The sequence below is a fragment of the Pezoporus flaviventris genome, unplaced genomic scaffold (genome assembly GCF_033815535.1).
Source record: "Pezoporus flaviventris isolate CSIRO_AGI_PZ_B2104156 unplaced genomic scaffold, CSIRO_AGI_Pfla_v1 ptg000031l, whole genome shotgun sequence".
Taxonomy (NCBI): Eukaryota; Metazoa; Chordata; class Aves; order Psittaciformes; family Psittacidae; genus Pezoporus; species Pezoporus flaviventris.
In genome coordinates, this window is record NW_026892579.1 from 40211871 (window position 1) to 40238252 (window position 26382).

The 26382-nt window shown below is 38.9% G+C and overlaps 2 protein-coding genes and 1 long non-coding RNA gene across 5 annotated transcripts in view; 2 read left to right on the forward strand and 1 right to left on the reverse strand.

Moving 5' to 3' along the window:
- Nucleotides 1-18664, forward strand: part of TAF1B (TATA-box binding protein associated factor, RNA polymerase I subunit B) — a 51117-nt gene extending 32453 nt beyond the window's left edge. For both annotated transcript variants that reach the window (XM_061460813.1, XM_061460814.1), the window contains 7 exons: nt 5037-5184; nt 7303-7480; nt 7799-7845; nt 10615-10705; nt 11133-11203; nt 13591-13816; nt 17998-18664. In XM_061460813.1, the coding sequence (XP_061316797.1) occupies nt 5037-5184; nt 7303-7480; nt 7799-7845; nt 10615-10705; nt 11133-11203; nt 13591-13816; nt 17998-18193 (957 nt within the window). In that variant the 3' untranslated portion in view covers nt 18194-18664. The remainder of the gene's footprint in view (nt 1-5036; nt 5185-7302; nt 7481-7798; nt 7846-10614; nt 10706-11132; nt 11204-13590; nt 13817-17997) is intronic.
- The window catches only part of KLF11 (KLF transcription factor 11), a 201635-nt gene that overhangs the window by 104853 nt on the left and 70400 nt on the right, over nt 1-26382 (forward strand). The window lies entirely within an intron of this gene.
- Nucleotides 21625-26233, reverse strand: LOC133273453 (uncharacterized). Of its 2 annotated transcripts, XR_009744814.1 has the most exons (4): nt 26122-26233; nt 25220-25527; nt 23727-23880; nt 21625-22292 (listed from the first exon to the last, which is right to left on the reverse strand). It is a non-coding gene; the product is annotated as an uncharacterized LOC133273453 (long non-coding RNA). The 2 variants fall into 2 exon arrangements; XR_009744813.1 differs by lacking the exon at nt 25220-25527 and having other exon boundaries at nt 26122-26228.

The following is a 26382-nucleotide window of genomic DNA, read 5'->3' on the forward strand; positions in this document are numbered from 1 at the left end:
TGAAGCCTCCAAATTAATTTAGACAGCCAGCCAATGCATAGTGTTTTCTACTTGTTGACCAGCAACATTCTGATATTGTCCAAACAAGTTGGAGAGGCTGCAGTCGTGGCTTACCTAGAACAATTACCTGTTACTGTGATCTGATTATCATGCTAATAGTCTGGCTCATCTGCTTCTGAAAACCAGCTTGTTCTTTTCTCATACAGGTGAAAAATGCCGTGTAACTTTGAAAGATAAAGGCAACCAATTTAAATAGTCTAATGAATATTTATCATAATAAAAATCTTGTTCTAGACACTTCTTCACCAACTCAACAGTGTGTATTTCATTCTGTGTTCAGCTGAAGTTGGCAGGGATGAGGAAGGGAGGAAAAGGAAAATGTATTCTCAAGTAGTACAGATCTTCTGTACAGCTTTCTGGAGAAGACCTGCAGCGACCTTATTTGTCACGTGGGAATAAGATACAAAGATTTTAAAGACAAAGCTGCTAAATTCTCTAGATTGAGTACAGAGGTTACTGAGGAGTTATAGACTCTGTCAGCGCTGTTGATCAGGCTTGAAGAAATCCCAGCTTGCGAAACATCTGAAAAGACTAGCAGGTGGCAGAACTTTAAAAGGATTTTCTGTCAGTCTTCCTGAAATTATTAAGTGCCCTCAAGGGTTTGTAACTGAATTTTATATGCGGAGTGTTTCCCAGGTTCTCAAAACAAGGTGAGAGCTCAGTAACACTATGTGCTGATGGACAGGGGAGTTGTCCTAATATTTAGTACAGAAAGGCAACTTGAATTTTTTAATTTATGATTGGATAAGTGAAAGTTATACTTGGAGAGCAAGTGGTGTATGATCTAACACTCTCCTCTCTTGTCCAAGTACTCCTCCCCTGGGGTTTAATCATGGGGTGCTGGAGGCAGAGTTTTTCACCTGAAGGAGGGAGGCCGCAGCTGTGGATCTTGCTTTCCTAGTTGATTTGCTGTTTGACTTTCAATGCAACTTGTTTTATAAGGTTCTTTTCTTTTGGCAGAGATCCAGAGCTGGGTGGAAGGTGATAATTTTTATTAATTTTGAGATTGCTTGTTTGCCTGTGTCTTGCTTTTTCTTAATATTGTGCTAACATGTGCTATGCTGGTTGTGGGGAATTTGAGTGTTCTTCTGTTTTAACCCTCCCAGCATCTGTGACACTGTAGAATTAAGAGATCTGCTCTGTGAACTCACAGTTCTCACAGAATTAAAGAAGTATGAGCAGGCTATGTAGTGACTAGGGAAAATTACCAGTGCTTGATTACTGAAGTAAGTCTCCTCAGTCCTCATCCTTTCTGTCTTCAGCCCTTTGCTATGGTGTGTCTGACCAAGATGTGATCTTGTGCTGGATCCAGCTGATGCTTGCAGTTTACAGTTCAAGAGATTACTGCATACTCCTGGAAGTGTGGTGTTCGGTTCAATTTGCATTGTCATGACTCAGCGCTGTGTTGTAGAAACATGAGTACTATAGAGAGTGTTTTTGAGCTTAGGGAGGTAAGTCCTGGAAAGTAGCAATTGATTTGGTGGATCGTTATAGTGGATTAGTATCCCCTGCCTAGATCTGCTCATCCCAGTTGTGTTTACATCTTTGTGTAAACACGCATCAATGAAGAACAGATTTTGTCTGTTAACGCTTTTTTTAAAATAAGCCAAGTGATAGCTTTTGGTATTTTATTTGTAGTTTTTAGACCATGTGTGTTTGCTCTTCAAAAAGAGGTTGTGGCTGCCCCATCCCTGGCAGTGTTCAAGGCCAGGTTGGACAGGGCTTTGAGCATCCTGGTCTAGTAGAGGGTATCCCTGCCTATGGCAGGGGGTTTGCAACTGGCTTTAGGGCTCCTTCCAGCCCAAACCATTCTATGATTCTATATTAAAAAAAAAAATAAAAAAAATACATCAGTTGTCATTTTAAAGCAGAAGCATTTTCTAGCCAGTTTGAAAAAGAACTGTATTTGCCTTATCTAAATTCCAAACCAAAGCTTTGAAACAACAGTCAGGGCTGGGCATGAGGAGGAAAGGATGATTCACTAGTGCCTATGATGGGCAAGCTGTCTACTTACCCTGACACAGTGAGAGAAGCTCAGGTGGAAGTTGGTGTAGGTGTCTACCTTGAGTTCCCAATTAAGTGCTATATTCCTTAAAGTAACTTTGTGCTAAATTAGACTGTTCAGATAACTTCACTGGTGATAGTTTAACATTTGAGAATGGGAATGCTTCAAATGACTGAATTCCCAGTGTCTTAATTTATTTTCATCTGTGATATATTATTGAGAAGCTACTAATACAACTGCTTTTCATTAAAGGGAAAAACATATTTCCTTTATATCTAATTAGGAATAGTATTTATGTAATGCTTTTGTTTTAATCATCTGGGACTTTAATTTTTCTCCAAATATGCTCAAGAGAAGTTACATATGATTCAGGTTTTGTTCCAGGATTGTTTTGTTATTCAATTCAGCACTGCTTTTTAAGAGGAATGGAAAGTACTGTGAGCCTCGTCTTCTGTAGAAGTCTGGTAATGCATGTTTTTCTTGTTTCTCAAGATAGTCCTGGAGCAGTCTGAGCCAATTTTAAACACTGTTTAGAACAACATATAATGAACATGATACAACTTCCTAACTGTTACAAGCAGTTGCATGTGTAATAGTAAGTGACAGAAGAATTATTCATTTGCTTAAGCATGTGTTCACACAGTTAAGCAAGTCTGAACTGCAGTCTGAGGGGAGATCATTTAGAAAAAGAAAAGGAAATGCTGGGAATCATTCAAACCAATAAAACTTGAGCACTGGCTACACAGCTCATATTAAAATAGATGAAACCAAATGCATGAATAAAACCACATTATTTCAGTCCTCTTGTTGTTGTGAACATGATTGTTCTGGTTTTAATCAGGTCTAGAAAAAAAAAGCCAACTGAACAGAAGCCTGAATTCACTCTTGTTCAGGAAAGTATTGAACTTGTGTACGAAGTGTAAACCCCTGCTAAAATTCTATGAAAGCAAAATGCCTTATGCACAAACTGACTTGATAAAACATAAATACATGATAATATGCTCTGCTGAATTAGAACCACCAACTACTGCAGAAAAAGTATTACTTTTTATACATTGAAAATGGTGAAGTAGCCTGAACAACTGAAAGTTACTGCTATAAGGGGAAAATTAAGTAATAATTTAAAATATCAAGAATTAAGAATGTTTAATAAAACAATTTAGGTATTAAGAAATGAGGGTCAAATCTTACAGCCCATACTTATGCAAACTGCAGGTCCAGCTGAGTTCATTATGAATAAGCATGTCAAAATCTGTCTGCAAATGATATTCTCCTCTAGCAGGAAAATCTCAGTAGAAATTGGGAGAACTTTCTTCATGCAGTCAATAGTTTTGAAAAGAAAATCACAGATTTATTGTCATGAATAAATGTTCAACCATGAAAGGTTCTAGAGAATGTGAGCCTGCTGCTGAATGGGAATGGGGATATGGTCACAATGACCAAGGAGAAGGCTAAGGTGATGAATGGGTTTTTGTCTTAGTCTTTGATAAGAGCAGCCTTCAACAATCCCAGGTCCTTAAAACTGATGGGAAAGTCTAGGGGAAGGCAGAGTTACCCTTTGTGGAGAAGGAGCAGGTTAGGGAATATATAAACTAACTAGACATTTGGAGGTTCATGGGCCATGGTGGGATGCTGCCACAAGTGCTGAGGGAGCTGGCTGGTGTCATCACAAGGCTGCTGTCAATAATTTTTGAAAAGTCATGAGTGGGGGAGTGTCTTGAGGACTGGAAGAAAGCAAACATCACCCCTGTCTTCAAGAAGGGCAAGAAGGAGGATCTGAGGCGCTACAGGCCCATCAGCCTCATATTGATCACATTCTTGTTGATAAATATGATAATATATAAAGATGCACTGCAGAATAATCACAGACACCAGCAGATGCTGAGGGTCTGACTGGCTGAAAAGCAGCTTTTCAGAGAAGGCCCTGGGAGTTCTGGTGAGCAAGATGCTGTGAAGATGAACTGTGGGCCAGCAGTGTGCTCTTGTGACAAAGACCACCAGCATCATCCTGGGCTGCATTATGCAGGTGATTAGTGGCCCAAGGGAGCTGATCCTCTCTCTACGCAGTTCTGGTGAGGCATATCTGGAATGCTGGGCCCCTTTCTGGGCTCCCCAGCACAATGGCAATATGGACATAGTGGAGTGAGTCCAGTAAAAGGCCATAAAGATGATTAAGGGAGTAGAGCATCTGACAAATGAGGGGAAGCTGAGAGAGCTGGGACTGTTTAGCCTGAAGATGGAGAAGATTCACATGGGGTACTATGTGATATGTACAGGAGAATGCAAAGGAGGAAAACCAGATCCCCCTTAGTGGTATCCAGTGACAAGATGATAGGAAGTGGGCACAAACTGAAATACAAGAATCCATTTAAACATAAAGACAAAACCTTTTTCTTTTGTACAGTGAGGGTGGTGAAACACTGGAGCAGATTTTCTACAGACCTTGTGGAGCTGCCATCCACAGAGATACACGGAATCCAACTGGACATGGTCCTGGGCAGCCTGCTCTGGCTGACCCAAGCAGGGGCTTGGATTCGATGACCTCAAGCAGTCCCTGCCAACTTCCACCCTTTTGTGGTTCTGTGATCACTGAGCTCTTTAGAGAGTTTACCCCCAATTACACTTGGGTGTTGTCTTTGTTTTTTGTTTTTCCAATGTTTTTCAATTTTGGAGCATCTGGAGACATACCGATCACAAAAAAAAACAGGGGATTGGTTGCTGGTCTGAGGCAGCTTCCTGTTTGTTCCTTATTACTTCCTGGGCTTTAATGCTAGCACACGTTTTGCTTTTGCAGAACTGCAGTCTTGCTCTGTTCCTGCATGAGTGCTTAGTCATAGAGAGTGCTAAAAGAGTCTGTATAAATAATTTTGTGTTAAATAATACAGAATTTATCATCAATAACTTAATTTAAAACCATTAACAAATATGGTAATATAGCAAATATATAACACCCTCTAACCCTTTCTTTCAGTCATGGCCTGTGTATGAAGAAGTATACAACAAAATGCTTGAGCTTGCAGTGTTTTTAGAGCTGCCTCGTTTTCCAGATATAACAGACAGCTGCTTTCTTCATCCAGACATGTTGTGCATGAAGTACTTGATGGAAGCTAATTTACCTGGTAAATATTTTCCCAAACCTGAACTGATAAAATTTTTCTTTGGTTTATTAAACTCCAGCAAAAAGACTTGAATTGCTACTTTAAAAGTGCCTGCTCTTTTCCTTCTAATTTATACCCATATAAGCTTGAACTGAAAGATAATTTCTATAGTAAACACCTTCATCAAACATTGAGAGTATGTATTATAGACCCAGATATGTAGGGGCACTCTGGTCCTGGCTCTCCAAGGCTGTGGATTGAATACTTCATTTCATATCTTTTAGTATCCATTTGAACTAAGAGGCACTAGTTGAATTCATGTGATTTATTAACTGTAGCAAATGATTCATGAAGTTGGGACCTGATTGCTTAGTACTGGAATTGTCTGATATATATTGACTGTATATTCTATAATAATGCATATTACCATTCATTTAAACATCAACAAGCGATGCTATGTGACAGATCAACTGAGCTCTCACTTGATTTCTGATTTAGTTTTGAAATCATATACTGAATAAATATTGAATGATTTTGTTTATCCTGAAACTGTCCTGAATGTTGAATTGCCAAAGGAAGACCAGTAAGTCCTAGTACGTGAACTGTCTGTTGAGCTACCATACTTCAAATACCACTGTCACTGAAGATGAGTTATACAGCGAAATAGCTTGTAAATTGACATTACTTTTTTCCCCCCTCAAAGAATTTCAAAAATTAATAGTCAGGGAGGGAGGTATTGTCTTATTTTGCAGTTAGTTATGTTGAGTAAAGCTACCTGGCTTTTCTGTTTATTTACAGTTGAATGAAGAGAAGATAACCAACAGATTTAGGGCTAAAATTCCATAGTAGAAATTCTGATTTTGAAGTTTTACACCAGTGGTCTGATCACATAAGAAGATCACATTATTTTTCAGATTTTGAAGTATCAGTTGATCAGAAGAAGAAGCTAGGAAATTTGCATTTTCAGATTTATTACAGAAAAATCCAAACCTAGTGCTATTGCAAAATTACTGTAGAAGAATATATTGTCCTTTACTTTTTCCTTGCACCTAAGCTTTTTATCATATAGAAGCATTTTTTTTACAAATTGAAAAAGGTCTATTGTTGGTGTCTACCAACCCCTAAAAAAATAAAGCAAGCCATAAATTGTCAGTATTTCTTAGGACAATAAATATTAATGAAAAGGCCATTTTAAGTGTCTGAAATGAAAGAAAACATACTGACAGTGTTTATAAGAAAAATTGGTTTCCAGATTTTGTTTAACTTTTACTGTTATGTACAAAAGGATTAAAAATGAGTGCCTACTGAACTCTCTGTAAGCAGCAAGAGAGTATAAAGTATAGCTGGATTAAGGTTGTACTTAGTCATACATTGCTAACCTTTGTGGAATCTGATGGTGATGTAATCAACTCCTGTATTTCTTGCTGAACAGGAATGGTGAGAAATTTGGGGGATTTGTATCTGTGAAAAATAAGCATAGAGTAATAAGAGACTGTATAGACACCTTACTGCTGCTTTTGGAGCTGTATTTGTATCTTCTTAGCATAACCCACACTAGTGGGTGTGATTAGGCTCTACAGTGTAAAGCCAGCTTTAACCTAGGTTTGGGACTGTTTGTAACTCAGACAGGTTTTGTTGGGGTAACAGCAAGTACTACCCTGCCATGATGAGGCTGCTGCATACTCAACTGGCTTCCTTCCAACTAGCCCCTCTTCCTCTTTGCAGTACTGAATCCGTCCTTATCTGAGTGTTTAGTCAACATGCAGGAAAAAGTTTTTTGCTTTTGTGGTGTTCTGAAACTATATCTATGCAGACTTAAGATACGCTTCCCCCCAAGACCGTTCATGATGGTCTAACAACATCTTTTGAGTAACATCAAAACACTATCAAATATTTGATATTCCCCCCCCCGTGACTGTATAATAAATTGCAACTGGTTTCCATGTAAACACATGAAGGTTGACCAGTATTTTTAAAAATACCCTAAATGCTTCTCAGCCTAAAAAAGTGTTGTCTGATGGCCCTAAAAGACCATTAAAAAAGACATTCCTTCCTCACATGACCAAAATATTTGGACTGTAAAAGTATTTCTATCTTATCTCAACTTACTAATTTTATGATTTTATTTACTTGAATCAGATGAATTGCATAATTGGACTTGTCGAGTGGTGAAAAAGATTGGTATTGGAGATACGGATTTCCTAACTCTTGCGCCTGGAAATAAGTCAACAAGAAAAGTGAAATACGATGTTCTTGCTGCAGCAATTATTGTAGTTGTGCTGAAATTATTGTTTTTATTAAATGATAAGTATGAATGGTAAGTGTGCAGGCAAATCCATAGCAAAGTCCAGATTTCAAGTAGTGCAGATGATTGTCTCGGATCATTCTTTGGTAATATTACTTAGTAATATTAATTTATTTAGTAATATTAAGTTTATAATATTTAAATTTCCATTAAGTTCAGTAGCATAAAACATACACCTGAAGGCATTTTAGCATTAAATATTCCTTATTTTTAAAAATCATCAGTTTGAATCTGAAGCTTGGAATAAAATTAGGATGTGATTTTTGTTAGTTGTATTTGAACTTCATGTGAAAAGTGCAGTATTTGGATCTGATTTTTTTTTTTTTCCAGGATACTTTCAGACTTTGCTGGAGAGAGAAATAAAAATAGCAAAGAAGGTACATAAATATTCTAGTAGAATCAGTCTTATGATTTTGTAACTGAAATAAATTTGTAATCAGACTTAGAAAGACTTGTCTTATTGATCATTAAAATGGGGATTTGTCATTTATTCTTTTAGGGCAAATCTTTATTCAAAGAAAACAGTAGATCCTATTCATGTAAAATCCCCCCAGTTTACCTGCATAATTCTTGTTGTACTGATAGGGGCATTTGGTACACACTTTGCCCGGTACCTTTCTGCTTCTCCTTGTGCATGTTTGCCTCTTGTTTTAGAATTTTATGCATGCTAGGTGAAGATGAATGGATATGCAGTAAAGAGGGAGCACACTTTGATCGTAAATAGCAGATACTTATTAGGGGCATCAAACCATGTTTATGATAAAATCCAAACTTGTTTAGTCTTGTTAAATAAAATGTCTTAGTGTGTAACATATTTCAGATGTAATCTATTTTCTTAGTCCAAATAATCCTGAGAGAGTGTGGAAAAGCTAGCAGCAATTAAGATAGAGAAGATAATGGTGCGAACATAGTTCTTGGAGGGCAGAAAGACCAAATCAAAGATTAGGAATCCTCGGGAAGATGTTCCGTGGCCTGATCCAGATCACAGTTGAAGATAAGGTCAAAGATGTGTTACTGTGGTTTATCTTTTAAGCCTTTTATCTAGGTTTGGGTCCGCTTTGACCCTTCTGTCACTTTTAAAAATTTAAGTCGGTAATAAAAGTTGTGTTAGCCATGCATGAGCACAGTTACTGCTGTATCTGGAGGTAGCCATCACTGTTAACTAAAACTGGTAATTCTCATTTTTTAGTAGATACACAACTTATTTTGGTTTTGTTCCCTCCCCCCCCCTTTCATTTCCCTTGAAAACTTGAAGCACGTAACAGTGACACGAGTAAAAGTTGTGCAACTGCTTACAAGCTGAGGCTCAGAGCCATTAATGTCTTAATGGGGTTTCTCCTTTAATAACAAGTCTCGTTGCCCTTGGGAATTAACAGCTCATTCTTTGCCCACTTTTTTACTTTAAAGTCTGCTGGTGCAGAATGATCCATATGCTGTGTTATGTGTCCCTATCCTTAAAAAGTTGGGGTGATAGTGAGCACCTGCGCAGAGGAGCTGAGGTGAGAATTTCTGTTGGAGTCGTGGTTAGTGCCAGAGCTCAAAACTGCCTCTGGCATTTTCCTAAAGTTAGCGTGCTGAAACGAATAATGGTTAATACTGAGTTTTAAAGATCCGATTTGTGTTGGCTCCATTCTCAATTTAACTGTCCCTTCTTTAGTCTTTTGGTTTGGTTTGTTTTTTTTTTTAATTAAAAAAAATAGTATTTCAGCTCCTACAGTTTTTCAAGACAGGCTGGAATCTGTGCAGTAGATAGTTGTAGTTCCCTAGTGTGTTTGTGTATGTCCTATGAACTCCACGCATACACAGTACAGTTTATGTTCAAATAAAACATGTGATTGAGATCTATATAAGTATGTGTGTATCCCAGAGCTGTTCAATTTCCACTCAGCTCAGCTCTATGAACATCAGACTAGCAGTACTGGCCAGGCAAACAGTTGTTATAGTGCAGCATCATGCCTGATAATAGTTTTGTTTGAGACAGATGCTTACTAATTCATATGAAGTTTGATAAAAACTGCACTTGCAGCACTTGAAGAGTACTTACTGTAACTTCTGGTTTTAAGGAGTTCATAAAAAAAAGTTGTATCCACACCTTTGAATTTTAACAACTACTGAAGGGTCTTTCTTCCCTTCATTTGTCTGTTATTTTTTTAGTCCATCTATACTTCTAGCATTTTAGACATCCTTTGGCAGGATAACCCAAATAGCAAAAATGCAGATAATACAAAACATCTATAAGCTTGATTATAAGACGAGTATATTCACCTTTAAAACAGTTTCAACAGCTTGCTGGCAAAGCTAAGCATGATGCAAGCATCACATGCAGTGCAGCTGGGGTGATGGGGAAATGCAAAACCCGGTTAATTCACAATGCAGATAATCCACCCACAGTTAATAAGAGTTGAATATATTTTAAATATATAAATCTGCACCATAGTTCTATTTGGAATTCTTTTACTGTACCCAGTTGGTCTACTTCAGCTCTGTGTCTCTTTGGAGCATCGATGATGAATGTGCTGCTAGAATGCCATATGCCTTAATGGTTTTGCATGTACTGGTGACTGTTCACCTATCAATGGGTGACTTTCCTGTACTCAAAAACATGAGAGGCTGACACAAAATGAATACAGTTGTCCAGTTTACCTTTCCAGCCCTGTACAGTGTCATCGATAGTAGAAGAGACAGTGGAGAGATGATTTTGGAAATTTTACATCTGAGCTTGTTTAGATGTTATTTCTTTAAACCTAAGCTTGATGTATAGTTTCATTAATCTCTTGAAGTCAGCCTTCAAACAGGTGAAGGCAACTTCACACTCTGGAGGTTTAGTTCATTTGGTAGAAATGTTCATTTGGTAGAAATGAGTTTCTAGGCTTAATTTTCAGAAAGGAGGGAAAAGGCTTGAATTATACTAAATCTATGATATCTATTCTAAGCTAAGGTGCTTCTTTGCTCTTCTTATGATAGGTTGTTCTTTCACTGCATTTCTGCTTCTTACAGAATTGTTAGATCAAGAATGTTTTCTTTAAGCACATCGAATTCAGGGTAGGTTTGGGAAAACCCACAGTCTAACTGCTTGGAGACCTTCATCTGCGAACTACACATTTCTTTCACTCCTTCCCAACATAAAATGTGTATGTTTTATTCAGGTGGCTTGTATTTTGACTTCAAAAAGTGGTACAAGGTGATAAAATGTGCCTTGGATGAGAAGCAAAAGAAATTAGATGAAGAGAGAGCCAAGTAAGAGGTTTTTAAGTACTTTTTTTAAGATAGAGTTCTACATTAAATCCTGACCCCCACAGAAATTAAAAAGGTTAGGAATTTGCTCCACATTCCCATCCACCAAGCTTGGGTGAATAGCATGATTAAATCCCTATCTTAAATTTCTATTTACACTCATAGTGTTTATCCAGCATATTAATTAAATGCTTACTTTCTGTGACAAGTAGCTTATGCAGCTGAGCAATCAACATACCTCAGTTTGTCTACTCTGAAGAAAAGACTTTCTAGATGTGCTGGGGGGGGGGGGCAGCTTTTAATGGCACTAACCATTAGATTATTTTGATTTAAATTTAATAGCTCTAGCAGTATTTGTTAAGAAATTGCTATTTTTTTACTTATTTACTCCACTTGCTTTCTTAACAGTTCTTATGTCTCTTACTGGTAGGTGTTTGTGGAGATGTGAAAAGCCACTGTTTTATTCAGCTGAGATGAAATCTAAAGTTCTGAAGAGAAGACGTGAGTAAATTTTGCTTCTTCCCAGCAGTGCAGAAATCTGCTCTAACTTTTCCCACCATAGAGAACCTGCAGCCCTGACTGATAACATTTACATCTTAAAATACTTTCTCTTCTCTTTCACCTCTGGGTACAATTACTGTACTTCTGTTTTACAACCTGCGGCTGGAATTCTTAAAGCAGACTTTTTCCTCATGCTTAACTGAAACTGCCTTTGCCAGTCTTCCTAATGACCTACTGAACCACATCTCAAAATGAGTAGCCTGTTGCCATTTTCACTGGTTTGTCAGCTGCCCTTTTATAGCTGTGAGCTTTGTGAATTGTTATTGCTATCCTGTAACTTTCCCGTCCCTTTTCTTTACTTTCTCATATCCTTTAGTATGGATATCCCACGATGTCCTTTGGTAGATCTTGCATGTTCCTCTTTTCTCCCTCTCCTTCTTGCAGTCTTCTATAGGAAGTGAGGAAGACTTGTCTGAACAAGGCTTTACTTTAATAGCTAGCGATATGTGGTGAGGATGCAAGTACGTCTACTTTATTTTAGTAGCTCTAGAAGTACTTATAAGAAATTACTGGGGTTTACACTGGCATAAAAGCAAGCAGAAAAAAATGACAAAACCCCCACTTACCTGTGGAAATATGGAAGACCAGAATTTTACTCAACCAAATCAGTTCCGAAATTCTTCATTCTATATTTAACAGTATCTAGTAAGCAGCAGGTATCTAGGGAGAGATATGTTAAGTGTGGCAAATGGTATTTTTCCCTTTATCCCTCTATATGCTTCCATTTTCTGGAAGTGACTTGTTAAGGGACTTCAAAATAAGTTGTGTAATCCTGTTTGGTTTGAATAACTCATGTTGGATTTTTCTTTTAAGAATGCAGTTGGGGTTTTTTTGAATGTTCTTGCTCTTCAAAATTCAGTGAGCGTCAACTTCAAGTCATGTTCCATGGAAAAACATGTTTAGATTTGTTTATTTCAAACTGATCATTTGCCCAGATGCCCTTTAATTCCTGCATTTAGAAGAAAAACTGAATGATTCATTGTTCATAATTTCTGTGGCCCTCTGGATTCCTCTTCTGGCTCTGCTTTTCTTCAAGCTAAAAGAGGACCACTTAGATTATGAAGTTTTACCACTGGCTGTTGCGAGCAGGACTATCATGTAATGCCATTGTAAATGGGCAAGATTCATCTTAAAACAAATTTCATATAATAGAAACAAAGAGCGCTCTAGAAAGAACACTTATGTGCCAGATACAGGATTTCAGAAACATTCCTTAGACTTTGTTTTTGGTGGTAGATTTTAGTATCCTCTTGAAAGGTAAGCTTACCAGTCTTGGATTACTTTAGGATGTCTTTTCTGCCATTTTATTTTTCCAGTTTATCAATGAGTTTATTCAGATACAGGTCATAAAAAGAAGTTGAAGTTCCAGTAACAGTGGTTTTTAACCTGCTTTTTATCCTAGCGAAACAAGGCTTAGGCAGACATACTGTGTGTGCTGATCTGTCATCATAACTTAGAATCATAGAATCATAGAATAGTTAGGGTTGGAAAAGACCTTAAGATCATCTAGTTCCAACCCCCCTGCCATGGGCAGGGACACCTCCCACTAAACCAGGTCACCCAAGTCTCTGTCCAACCTGGCCTTGAACACTGCCAGGGATGGAGCATTCACAACCTCCCTGGGCAACCCATTCCAGTGCCTTACCGCCACAGTAACTTCTTTCCCTTCTTAGCCTCAGTGATTTAGGAAAATTTGTCACTCTTTCACAAGCAGCAGGGAAAGGTGGGGTGGGGTGTGTTGGTTTTTTGGTTGATTGGGGTTTCTTTTGTTTTTTGTTTGGTTTGTTTTTTTGCATTTGTTTGTTTGGTTGGTTTTTTTTTCGCAGTTAAAAATTGCACTATGAAAAGCTTAACCTTAAATCTGTATGTATATGAAACTAGGCTTCCTTAATTCTGATACACAGAAAACTACTTAAACAACCTTAGCCAGTCTGAGAGATAGCATACAACCAACTAAATATAGCAAAAGGCATCCTGGTGCCTATCAGCATAAAAATACCAACAATATCAGTTAGATTTTATAGGTTTTAATTGGGGGAATGCTTTTGGAGTGCCCCAGTCTTAATATTATTATGTGTGAAAGACATGGCATTTTGAATCATCTTTCAAAATCTTTAGTGAAAACGTGACAGAGTTGAATTTTAAATGGAATGGGGAGAGAACATACAGGTTTTTCAAGGTTTAAAGAAAAAAAGAAATCAAAAGAAGAAAAGGAAGCACAAATACCCTATTTTCTACATGTATTAATCACCCCTAAACAGTATTCTAATATTTAATACTTTTGCCTTGGTGGTTTTTTTTTTTTCTGTTTGTTTGTATTTGTACAGAAATGGCTGTGAACTTACAAAATCAGTTTGGCAAGCTGTCTGGTTCCGTGCAACCTCCTGAAAAGCCAAATCCTTCAAGTTTTCAGTTAAGTTGGTCAGAAGAAAACACAGATGGGAGTTGTTTTCACGGGCATAGCCTGAAGGGAATTTTGCAAGAAAAATGTGGTTTACTTAAACCCATGAACCCTGGCTATTGGCTGTGTACAGTTAAACTATGCACTGAGAAGTAAGTATTCAGATTTTTGTTACATACACTTTGGAAGGTTCTCCTGAAAATAAAGTGGCATGTATGCAGTTTTTACAAATGACAAATACGCGGTGTGTACACAGCTATTTATGTATTCACATCTAGTTAAAATCACTTGTAAAAGGGTTGTGTGTGGAATGGTTAGTCTTGGATTGGGAGTAGACAAATTGTAATATGAAGAGTGATCAAAGTAAACTTTTGATAAGAGAGATGAAACAAAACCAGCAACAAGAGTCACATGGCAAGACTGGCAGCTAGATACAAATACTCACTTTGCTTCTTTCTTCATAGTATTTTAGACAAAACTTGTGCCACAACCCTCTAGAGAATGGGAAAATGGCTCCATTCCTCTCCTCCCTGGTCCCCAAAAAGGCATAGGAAATTAACTTTCTAAATCACTATGCTGCTGTTGTGATGGCCTTAATAAAAAAAATGAAAGTTCAAATAAGCAATTAATGCTTTCAGAATATACTTTTAAAAAGTAACTGTGAGTGAAAAGGATTTTGCCACTATTTCATCTAAGCATAGCGGCAATCAAGAGTTGTATTTTTTGGAAGCACAAAATAAAAGATGAAATTTCTTTCACTGGAAAAGTAAAAGAAGAAACATGGGAAAATAAACCATTTTGTGCTATTAAGGAAGTTTAGTGTTGTCTCCAGTAGAGAACTGTTCCCAAATCCTTCCTTCTCAAGTGAAAGGGATCATTTGTTTTCCATTAGGTTATATAAAACAGTCATTCTATTTGTTACTAAAATTGTTGTCTTCAAAGGAGAATAATATCTCCGCTAATCCAGCCTTGTATGGATATTTAAGTATCTGTCTGGATTGCGTTGAACTTCTCTTCCTTTAATACCTTCTCATTCTGCGAAAACTGGTGAGTTTTCTATTTAGGGGGTGCTGGCAAAGAACCATCCCTGGCAGTGTTCAAGGCCCAGGTGGATGAGGCTTTGAGCAGCCTCGTCTAGTGGCATGGCAGAGGTGTTGGAACTGGATGATCTTTAAGGTCCCTTCCAACCCAGACCATTCTGTGATTCTATGACCATGGCCAGAGACAGAGGGCAAAAGCCCTGCTGAGTGAGTGTAGGAGTTCAGCAGCATTTATTCCAGGGAAGAGGAACTATCTGAACTCCCTGGGTAATGGAGGTATGGCTTCTGGATCATGCACCAGATTTCAGTTTGCTATTTGTTGTATCATGAACCTTTAATCCAGACGAGGAATGTACCGGTGAGTATCGGTGAGAGATGAACTTGGCTTGGATTCTCCTGAATTTCTCATGTATGCAGTTGGAAGGTGTTTTCTGGAAAGGAGGTCAAATTTCATTAATGTGAAATGAGATTTCATTAATGCATTGAATAACATCTTAAATCTTTATCTGTTTATACTTCTAAATGACATGCTCAGGAGAGCAATAGCCCCTACAGTCTTAGCAGTGCGTTCCTGATTTTTAAAACATTAAATATTCCCCTTGAAAATAACTGGGTTTACATTTATGCAGTCTTTTCTGTCTGTCAGTGGATTTATTTGCGTATCTTTATTTTCCTTTTCATATTACCTTTCACATATCCACCGTGACAGAAATGGGTTGGAATAATGTAAGCACAGTGTTATATTACAAGAGCTTTAGTTGTATGGATTCATTCTTTTGTATGAATAAGAACTTTTTTTTTTTTTTAAGGGAGGAGAGGTAATAATCCTTTTACCACAAATTTGCGTAAATCTTATGCACACAGTGAATGAGTGGATATTTCAGTGTATGTTTGTGTGAATAATCTTTCATGCAAAGTCTGTTTTTAAGCCTACATTTTCATATGTAATATATTAAAATGTTAATGGCAAACTGTCATAGCCTTCATGAAACAAGATTTGAATTAAAATTCTTACCGGTTAAATTTCCCATTATATCATTTGCAATGCAAGTAGTTAATTATACATCTGACACTTACTTAACTTTGGAAAACAACATCTACTCCCTTAAATATGAGGGTTGCAAGTGTGTGTATGTATAATAGAACTAAAAACAAACTTACAAATTCTCTTTCTTTAAAAATCAGCATGGTCTAACTGGGACTACTGAAATGCTTTAATCCTAGGGCTAAAGCATGATTTGAGTGTGGGCAAACCTGAGATCAGTCAAATGGTTGGTGAAATGCTTTTACATTTGCTTGTATTTTAAAACTTTCAGCTTTAAACTGGATTCTAAATTGATTTCATATAGAAGCCTTTAGGTGATACCAGGCTTTATGGTTGGACTCAATCTTAAAGGTCTCTTCCAACCTAAATAATTCAGTGAGCCTACATATGATTAGGTATTACAATGTGTGAAAATGTTGAGAAAAATGGATTTCCCTTATTACATCTAAATTTAAAATCACCTGGTGGTTTGGGGTTTTTTTAGCTCTTCAGAGATGCTCTTAGTGTAAATAGCACAAAAATAGCACAAAATGGGACAGAAATGTTTAGGTACTCTTGTGAAAAGTATAACTCCAGTTTGTAAGTGCTTTACAATATCAGTGTAATTATGCATTTGCCTCAGAATACACGGTATCACTAATCTGCCCCCCAATGAAAACTGAGATTTGACACCTACATTGCCATAAGAGCTGTAATTTCTGAATCTCAGGGGTGTAGCAAAATGTCTTAATTCATATTAGCCAAAAAAGGCAGATTTGGTTCAACCCAACATTTCTCAATGAAGTTTGAATTTAAACAACGCATTGAGTTGTGGGGACAGCTGGTTTGTTCTGATGCTGCTGAAATGTCTCATCTAATTTAGTTTCTGTAAGAAGTCGCTGGCAGCTTTCAGGAATTGTGAGGTAGGGCAGAGGATGGGATGTACAGCGTGAGAGACCTAGTTTCACATTTCCAATCTGCCAGACTTCAGGAGGCTTCAAACAAAGACTCCGTTCCCAAAGTGCAGCTTGCATGGCACTGCGGGATGGGTCCGTCTGTTCCTCCAGTTTGAGGTAAAATGTAAATGCGTGTTGGGCCAGAGGGAGCGAGCAAATGACTCTATAGTCTGGTAATTAGCACACTTGCTTGTAAATTGGGACAGACAGATTCCAGTCCTTGTTCTGGTGAATATTTAAGACCGCTGCTCTGAATCAGACAGAGGGGAAATTTTAAACCCTGCTTCTCCACATCCCAGGGCAATACAGTACCTAGTAAGCTAGAAGATGCATAGACTTATGGGGAATATCAACTGAATCCCCATATCAATGTAAAAGACTGTTTAAAAAATGGAAACAACTGAATTTTATACTGTTTTAAACTTACCACTTTTACTAAAAACATATTTGAGGCTAACCCAGCACAGGATATTTTTCCAGCCTAAGTTGCTGAACTTAACGCAGAACTCTCCCTGCAGTCTGTCTTCTGTGTCATCATCTATTCAGTCTGACACTTCTTACCAGCAAGTTCAGTCTGCTATCACCATTATATGCTTCATCAATAAAATCACCTCACCATTTTCATTAACATTTTCACCATGAAAGCTACAATATAATTAAGCAGAAGGCTGCTATAGCACTTACCACTTTCTGTTGACCTGGTCAATGTTTGCCCCAGTATTTCCGATGTTACTCCATTGACTTGAACATAGTTTCTTGTTCTAGACAGGTAACTTACATTTAGGACACAAAGGAAATGGACAAGAAATGATGGGTTATAAACCCATGGCGTAGTGTCAGCAAGAGGAGAGAGGACCCTACAGAGGGTGTGGGCAAGGACTAGAGAACAGAGCCCGGGGTGTCTGCATTGGATAGTCTTACAGGTTTTAAAAATAGGGTAATGTAATCATTTTTCACGCTTTGCTACATTTGCTAAAAGCTAGTAGGATGAACAGTGGTTCAATTTAGTCCTGGAAGACAAAGAATGTATTGGTTATGATAGTGATTCACAGTGCAAGAAGCTATACAGGCTTTTCCGTCTTACTGTGTTTGTACCATCTCTGAACATGTCTTGGTCTGGTCCTGTCCTTCAGGGTTTTGCAGGAGTGGGTCCCACCACAGAACTGATGTTGAAAACTGAATTGTGATTTATGCTGATGGTAAAATGTAGAGTTTTCCTCTAATTAAAATGGAATATATAAATGCTAGCTAAATGCTAACGAAATATACTTGTAATTTAAGGAGCTTTATTTTTTTTTTCCCTTTCTTTTCAGATCATGTGGTCATCTGGCTCATTACTCCAGAGAAGAGGACTTTCCCCAGAGTTACCATTTTGTACTAAGCTTATTCTCCTTTCTTCTGAGGATACAGCCCTCCTATATCCATGATGAGGTCTGTGTGATAGAACATAAACTTTTTAATAAAAAACTCTATAAAAAGCCAAAATACAGCAGAGGCCTAAGGAAGTAAAAAGGCCTAAATATAACATTATTAAAACCATGTAAATTAGTTGGTTCGATCCCAAAATATGATATTACAACTAAGGTGGAACTGATCCTTTTGCTTGCCTTCAGATTTTTTTGTTAAGATTGTACTGCTGAGACCTATTACTGTACTTTAGTTGTAGTGTCATTTTATCTGTAACTGAAGTCACTGGTTTCCAGCTGGGAAAGTTACCAAGGAAACTGTTTATTGCTATTTATTTCCTCACTTTGCATCAAAGCCAACAGGAAGCTATGAAATTACCATGTTTTTTGGCATAGTTATACATGCTTCAAGTGTACTGGACAGCACGTTGGCATCTAATTACATTGTGAGACTTTGCAATTAAGATATCTATTTTTTTACCTACTGTTATATGACAGCAAATATATTTCTAGAAAGTAATGTTTACTTTGTTTTGAAATAGTGTGTTAACAAATAAAAGGAGCAGTTGGTTGATGTTTTCACTGCAGTGATTTTTTTACTCATTGTTTCTAAACATGCTGTTCTGGAGCAACTCTGGCACTGCTTTCTACATTTCCTTGCACCCTGTATGTCTCCCAGTCTCTTGATGTGCCTGAGCCTCTCATTCAGGTTCATGTTTCCCTCCGGGCTTCACAGATTTTGCAGCTGCTTTCATATCTTTTATACTTTTTGTACCCCTACATAGTGTCCATCCTGTTTCTTGTGCAGCGATATCTGCCAGGTCCTCCTGTCATTCTTCTTTTGCAAAGCTATTGTCATTTAAATTTCTTCTGACCACTTTGTAATTCAGCATCTTCAGCGGCTTGCACCTCAGACATTCTACCAGTTTCTCATGCTCAGTATTATTTATGCACTGTGGTTTTAAATTGTCCCAGACAATGTGTAAATGAAGTTGGGTGCTGCCACTAAATTAAAGACACCAAAACATATGTATATGTTGAACAGAGATGTTGAGTAGATACTCAGATGAATAATCCTGCTTTCAGTTGAATGAAATAAAATTCAGCAACTCCAGCCATCAGTAAGGGCAGAGTACAGACATTGCCAAATCCATTTGATCAAAACCAAAATCAATAGCTAAGTATTATTATAGACAAGAAAAATGGTGCCTGCAGACTTTACAAAGAGTAATGTCTTCCTTCCTGAGCAAGGGGTTCAGTAAGATGCAGTGTGGGAAGATAAACAGTTCAGTGAGTAGACTCTGAGTATAATGAAAGTGTTTAAAATCTATTGCAGTTCAATCCATGAAGCCATTGTCTAAAAAACTGGAACAGGTGAATGATAGGAGAGATGTGCTGCTCTACCTGTCTGGAGCTAAGTAATAAAGTAGTATGCCAAGCACAGGCAAAGCAGACAAGACTATTAAAGGTAAGCTGTCCCGGTTACTTCAAAATGTTGGCAAACCAGGAGGCTTTGCCTGCTCAGTGGAGGCAGGAGGTAAGTAAGTGGGGTGTCCTGATTTAAAGTGACAGAAAAGACAGTTTGGGTGAAAGTGTTTACTTTTTTGATATTTTCTATAGTTATTGTAGAATAGGGATTTAGAGCAACAGTCCTAAAAAATGATTGTAACATGCAGATGAGAAGTTATAGTTTTAACCATACAGAGCTAAACTGTACTTGATGGTGGAAAAAGAGCAGACTTGGTTTGCTGCTTGTTGTATGTGTTAGGGATTTCATAAGTGGGTACAGTTTAGTAAAATCTATTGCCATGTTGTGCAGTTGTGCATACGCACCTCAGACTTCTGATGAGATGTGTCTTGAACTGATGTTTACATTAATGGACTCAGAATATACCAGTTTGAAGCTCATGTTGTGTCTGGTGTTTGTTTTAAAATTAGCCATTATCTATTATGTTTGACCTCACCTGAGCGAATTGCTAAACTTTGTAAATATCTGGCAAAATTACTCACTGTTCTTGTTCTAGATGGGTGTTTGACTTAAAAATACACAGAAGGGTAATACACGTTGTCACAGTGCTTGCTCAAGCGACTGAAAGTGTCTCATTCTTTTTACTGTAATATCTGTTAAAGGTTTGAATTAACTATCTAAAAGACACCTTGTTATACTTAAAGGATTCATTTAATTCAAAAGTCTTTATTTGAAAGACTTATGCACTTAATTATAAGTATACCTTTCTTTTAAAACTACTGTAGTAGTAAAATCTGAGCTTCATAAATTAAAAATACTGTGCTCATTGTTACATTGTTACAAAAGTAAAAAAAAAAGCTGCCTTAGATGTTAGAATAAATTAAGGCTGTACTTTAATAAACTGGAATAAAGCTTGCAGTTAATCATCAAGAGCCGTGTGCCTTCTGGACACATAGGTTAAGAGTCAGATTTAAAAGTAAAGGGTGTGCCCCTAAAATACTTAATGTTAGTTCTATCCAGTTTAATCAATCAACACTTATGTTGGACTAATGATGTTGAAGAAGCTGATGAGCCATAAGAGTGCCTTATCTTCAGTGAAGTGTAGTTGAGCGTTCTTGGGACAACTGCTTTGAGTCCAGTTAATATGACCCTGAGGTGGAGCTGTGCTGGTTGAACAGACAGCTACCGGTGGATAGCTGAAGGGTAGGGTGTCTGCCACAGCCCAGCCCTTCTAACCACCTCCTCTATCTACTTCTAATTTACACCTCCTTTCTGTAACTATTTGCTGAAAATGTTCAGGTAAAGCCAAGCTTTCTCATAGCTACTTTTTTGTACTTCTTCCCATGGAAATTTTAAGTAAAGAGGCTCAGTTTGTTTTGTTTCCTACTCTAAAAGTTGAATGAGTTCTTAAGTATATAGATAAAGGCAAGTGGGTTATTTTAGATTAAACTTTTAAAGCAGTGTATGTTGAGAAGACTTAGAATAGTTAAATAATTATTAACTTGGACAATAGCAAATCAGTTACTCTGAGACCTAGATGTGCCTTCTGAAGGGAATTCAGGCTTTTTTCTAGTTTGTGTGTTACATTTTAACACACTGATTTTTTTCTATCTTTAAGAGTGCAAAAGTAGCCTTGCTTTATGAAGTCTCCCAAATAATGCAACCTTTCTGTTTTTTCAGTGGAGATGCAGAATCACAGAAATAGTTTGGGTTGGAATGGACCTTAAAGCTCATCTAGTTCCAACCCCCTGCCATGGGCAAGGAACCTTCCACTAAACTAGGTTGCTCAAAGCCACATTCAACCTGGCTATGAATATATATTTATGAATATATATATACATATATCTGAAAATGACAGATAATCTCCTTTTCTTTTGAAACGTACAGCCTTCAGCAGAACAGATATTTTACCTTACTAGCTTTTCGCTACCTCAGTGTGTCTGCATTCTCAATAGCAACTTAATAACATGTATTTTTCTTTTTAAAGCTTTTATGATTTTCCAGACATGAAAGAGGGGTATTTGACTTTCTCCTTAACTTCTTACACAGAGTGAAGGTCCTGAACCTGATTTAACCAGAGAATGAGAATCAGCAAAGCCCAATGCCTGCAAGCAATGCTAGTTTAATTTATTGGGCATACTGTGTTGCATGGGCTTCACTGCAATTACATATTCCCTAACCCATTTTTAGCATGACCCCTGAAACAACCGTGTTTGGAAGATTTGAGAAGGCTCTGTGCAATCTTACCGGCAACGCAATGAGTAACTCACTCTCTGATGACTTCTTGGAAGGGTCAAAAACCCTTCCTCAAAATTACTTTCCTCCCTTTATGGACAAACAAGACTTTTGCTGATGGTCCTGAAAAATTATTTTGGGGTATTTATGGTAATTTTTCAAGAGGATGCTTTTGCAGGGCCGGGAGCGAAAGAACTACAACCCACGGGGCTTCTGGGAGAGGTGAGGTCTGAAAATGTTAAGTCCTTGAGGAAGATGTGTGCTCCCTGGTTCATTTGCCCTTTCCCCATGTCCTTTCCCCACATCACTGCATTTGTCCTTGTACTCAATGCAGAATGCTTGCTTTCCGGTATGTCCTCTGCAGTTACTGGTCTTGTTGCTCCTCTACCTGTGAAGCTTCTTTGTTCCTGGGTCAATTAGATGAGGGAGAGAGAACATAAAGGGGATGCCAAGATGTTGAAACAGGTGCATAAAAGATTTTTCCTCAGTGCTGCTTGTGCTAGAAACAGTGAACAAGAGGGTGAGTAAGGATTGGCAGAACAGGAGATGATGAATGCTTGTGTCCTCATGTGAGGTTATAGCTGCCCTTGTACAACTGCTAATGGCAGCATTTCCAGAGCCAGAACACTCATTGCCAATCCTCAGCACCTACACTCTGCCTCTGGCAGTACATCAGGGAGTTCTAAAAGAAAATATAAGCACATTCCTCTTGATAATCTCACATGGCTGCTCTGTATTGTATTCTGTGCTCATAGACCACCCTATTGTCCTAGTAGTGGCTTTGCTCATTGGTTTTAGACCCCACCATTGCCTCCTGAGAATGCCACCATGTGTGTGGTTAGTGTCTGTGTTGTGATCTGATATCTTGCACTGGATCCTGGGATGCTTCTGTGCCACCTTTCTGTGGAGGACACTTGCAATAGCTGGCTGATGGAGCATTGCATACCTCTGACAGGGCTGCTCTGGTGGTGTGGCGTAGAGTGCAAGGGTGAAGATGCTGCCACTTGACAGGCCCAGGGAAGAAAAGAGCATCCTAATATCCAGGTGCCCCAGCTCTCAAGGTGAAGACATTGGACTGCAGAGCTAGGGATTTCCTGGTGAGCCATCAGCTCCTCACCAGCTAGGCAGGCCTCAGTTCCGCAGGCAGGCTGGTTCCTCTGCTGCTGCGCAGGACCTCGACTGTGGCCTTGTGACCACCACTTTCAGTTTGCTCTGATGCTAGGATGTGAAGCCATCCACCTGGATCTCATCTGCACAGTAAGTCACGCTACATCGATAGAGATTGTGGCAGAAAGTTTTTGTGTACTTGAACTGAGCTCCATGGTGCTGCTAACTCCTAACTGGGCAGTGGGGTGATTTCTGTGCTGCAGACCAGAGCGGATTAGGCAGAGAACATCACACAGTGAAAAAGCTGCACACGCTGTCCTCTTACTATACCGCCGTCAGCTTGCGTGGCAGGACCTGCGTGCACGCAAGTCAAACCAGGGGAAACATAATATTAAGTAGAGACAATAAATGTTCAGTGAGACTGGATAACCTGCTGAAGATCTTGTTGATAAAATTCTAGGCTTCAGGATAACTTTGCTTTAATATATAGGTTGCTGCAAAATTGATTAATTTACATTGTAGTGATTTTGGAGGGTACTCAGGCTGATGGAGCTGCATCTCCTGCCCTGAATAGTCTGTATGCTCTCAGCAGTGTCTACATTACCTTTAGGGTTCAATACAGAACCAAAAGGGAATTTTTAAGAATGCCTGCAAGATTACATATGACTGAAGCAAAAAGCAAACTGTTTCTTTAACTTTTCTGTTCCATATTTCACACATTGTGCTTTCGTTTCTTTACCCTTATCCTCACCCCACCCCCCAGCTTTTTCCAGCTTCTCTTTCCAGCTTCCTTTCCTACTGTCACTTGTCTGTCTTTCAACTGTACCTGCTTTCACCTCGCTTCCTCTAGTGAGTTCATGAACGTCTTCATGGGTTTTTCTCTGGTTTTCTACCCCTTTGATGCCTTTGGGCTTATTCCCGGAGAGTCAGTGATCAGCTTCACGCTTGCTCTTCTAGCTCTGTCGTTAGTAACCACAGGCCTGTTGGAGAAAAGCAAAGCTTTCCTGGTGTTCTGTGGAGAGTACAGAAGATTCACTGCTCCTTACATCAAGCTCTGCAGCAGGGCCCTCACATCTTAGGGGTTCAGGTTAGGTAGTCTTGTTTTGACTCCCTTCTGCATTTTGTGAAATCAGAAGTGCTGCTACAAACTTGATGCAACTTGTTTATTGCACAGGTGTGAATGGCCAGTGAGTGTAGATGTTAACAAGGATGAGATTTTAAAGCCTTATTTGTTAGGTAAGTCATCACAGTAGCTAATCCTTGTCCAGAATAAATCTCAGTTTCTCTAGATAGCGATGACACAAGATAAGACTAGGAAGAGGTGCAAGCAAGTTGAGACAGCACTTGGCCACATGGTTGCAAGCGGCATGTAACTTCTGTGCAGTTCCTAATGTGTTTTGAGAGGGAGACAAGTGAAGAAGGTAAGAACGCTGACAGCAGGACCAAGGCAGAGGCAAAAGTAAATGGAAGGGCATGAGAGAGAGGTGGAGGAGAGCAACGAGATTGAGGTGAAAGGGTCGAGCGAGGGAAGAAGTTGGAGGGAACAGTGCAGGGCAAGGGGAATCCTGCCAGGGTGCTGCCGCACTAGGCTGGCACGGCTTTATACTCAAGCCAAAGCTCTGCTAAATCCTTTTGTGCTTCTTCCCTGATTTTATTCAGCAATGATGCAACCCAGTTGGTGACATCACAGAAATACACCTATCAGTGGTGTTACAGAGTCTAGATGGTGACCGGCAGGTTAGTCAGTGGTGTCACAATCCAGTGTTTATATCGTCTCCTGAATGTGGAAGCGATTCCTATGTCGATAATTAAGTTTTCATCAGCAGATCAGGCTGTTAGGAAAGCCATTCCTTTTGCAGAGACAACAGCCTTGATTTACTTGGAATAAAATCATGGCAAATTCTAGTTAAGTGCAAGTACCAAGTGTGGCACATCATTAAGATTGTAGCAGTTTGGGTGCAATGTAAACATGTGACTGAGCTGCTGCATCTGGGTCACTTACAGGGGAGTATTATATGTTATTGTTAGTGAAAAGTATGCACGTATGCCAAAAAGCAGCAATTGTGTCTGTGCATCCCAGGGTTCTACAAACAGCAGCAGGGAGTATGAAGCACAGTGAATAACACCCAAGAATGTTACCAGTCCTTCCCAGTACTTGGGATTTTTAGCTGGTTTTGTAATTTGTATTGGAAACAAAGCAAGTTTGGAAAAATGACATCTTAATCAGATGACAGTATTTTTTCATATGTGAAAGCAGATAAGAAATCATCTATGTAGTATCAAATTAGATTTTTAAAAAGGATTAAAAATATAGAATACCTTTTATTGCATGTCATAAAGAACAGTTTACATCAGTTCGTTTCACATCAGAAGAGCAGGATCCTACTTCAGTAATGATATTTATCTTTTGCCATCCTAGGGGCAATGTCTGCAGATCGCAACAAACATTTTGTTTCTAGAATGCTAGTTGTAATCCAGTCAGAGCATATTAAGCAACTTTCAGGATTAGACCCTTAGTGAAAGTTTGTTCCATTCAGTTTCGTATTTCCTTCAGTTGGCTGCTTGAATTGTCCTTCTATAATTTTGCATTGGAGTATATCCTGTACAAATAGGGAAGAGATTTTGACCTAGAAGAAGAGACCTCTTATTAGTGTGCATACTTCTAAATTACAGTAGCTATCTGCAGCATCTTGACATATGATAGATAGCATTGTTGCTATATGGGTTGGATTCAACTTGTTACTTAAACAACCAACCTCCCACCCTTATTTCTCAAGGAGAAACTTCAGAGCTTTCTGATTCAAATTCACCAATGCCACTTTGGATCTATCTGATGTATTTGTGATGTTGCTGCTGTTTAAACAGAGGATTTAGATGCATTTCCAGCAGTAGCTCCATTGTAAACCTTTCTTTCTCTGCAAACCCGGGTTCACCTGTGATGCACGTAACGATGCTAGTATCTACTGTACTATAGCAGTCAATGCAGTGTAAATTCACGTGCCTTGTTTCGTTTTCCTAAGAACAGGGTTAGCGCAGGAGCGATAATGGTGTTCGGGATGGGAGAGGGAGAAGGGAAACCCTTTTTTACTGCGAAAAAGCTGCCCAGGTGCTTCCCTCGTAGCCCGCCTCTGGCGTTAGCCTTACCCCCGTGAACGCGTGCTGGGGGAAGGTGAAACCGGACAGAAAAAGTGTTTTGTGTTGGTTTTTATGTTGTTTTTTACCTCAGGAAAGCGGCCTTTGACAGTGGAGCGCACTGCCGCCCCAGAGAGCCCCCAGCAGCGGAGGAGCACCTTCCCCGCCAAGTTTTACTCGTTCCTAACTTGCGCCGCGGCCAGCACCCCGCAGCACTGCCCGGGCCAGCCTTGCCTCGGCTCTGTTCGGCCCGGTCCCTGCGGGGCGCCTCACCTGGCCCCCGTCCCTCACGGAGCGCCGGCCCCGCCCCTCCCGGCTGCCCAATGGGGAGCGGCGGACCCGCCCCGCGG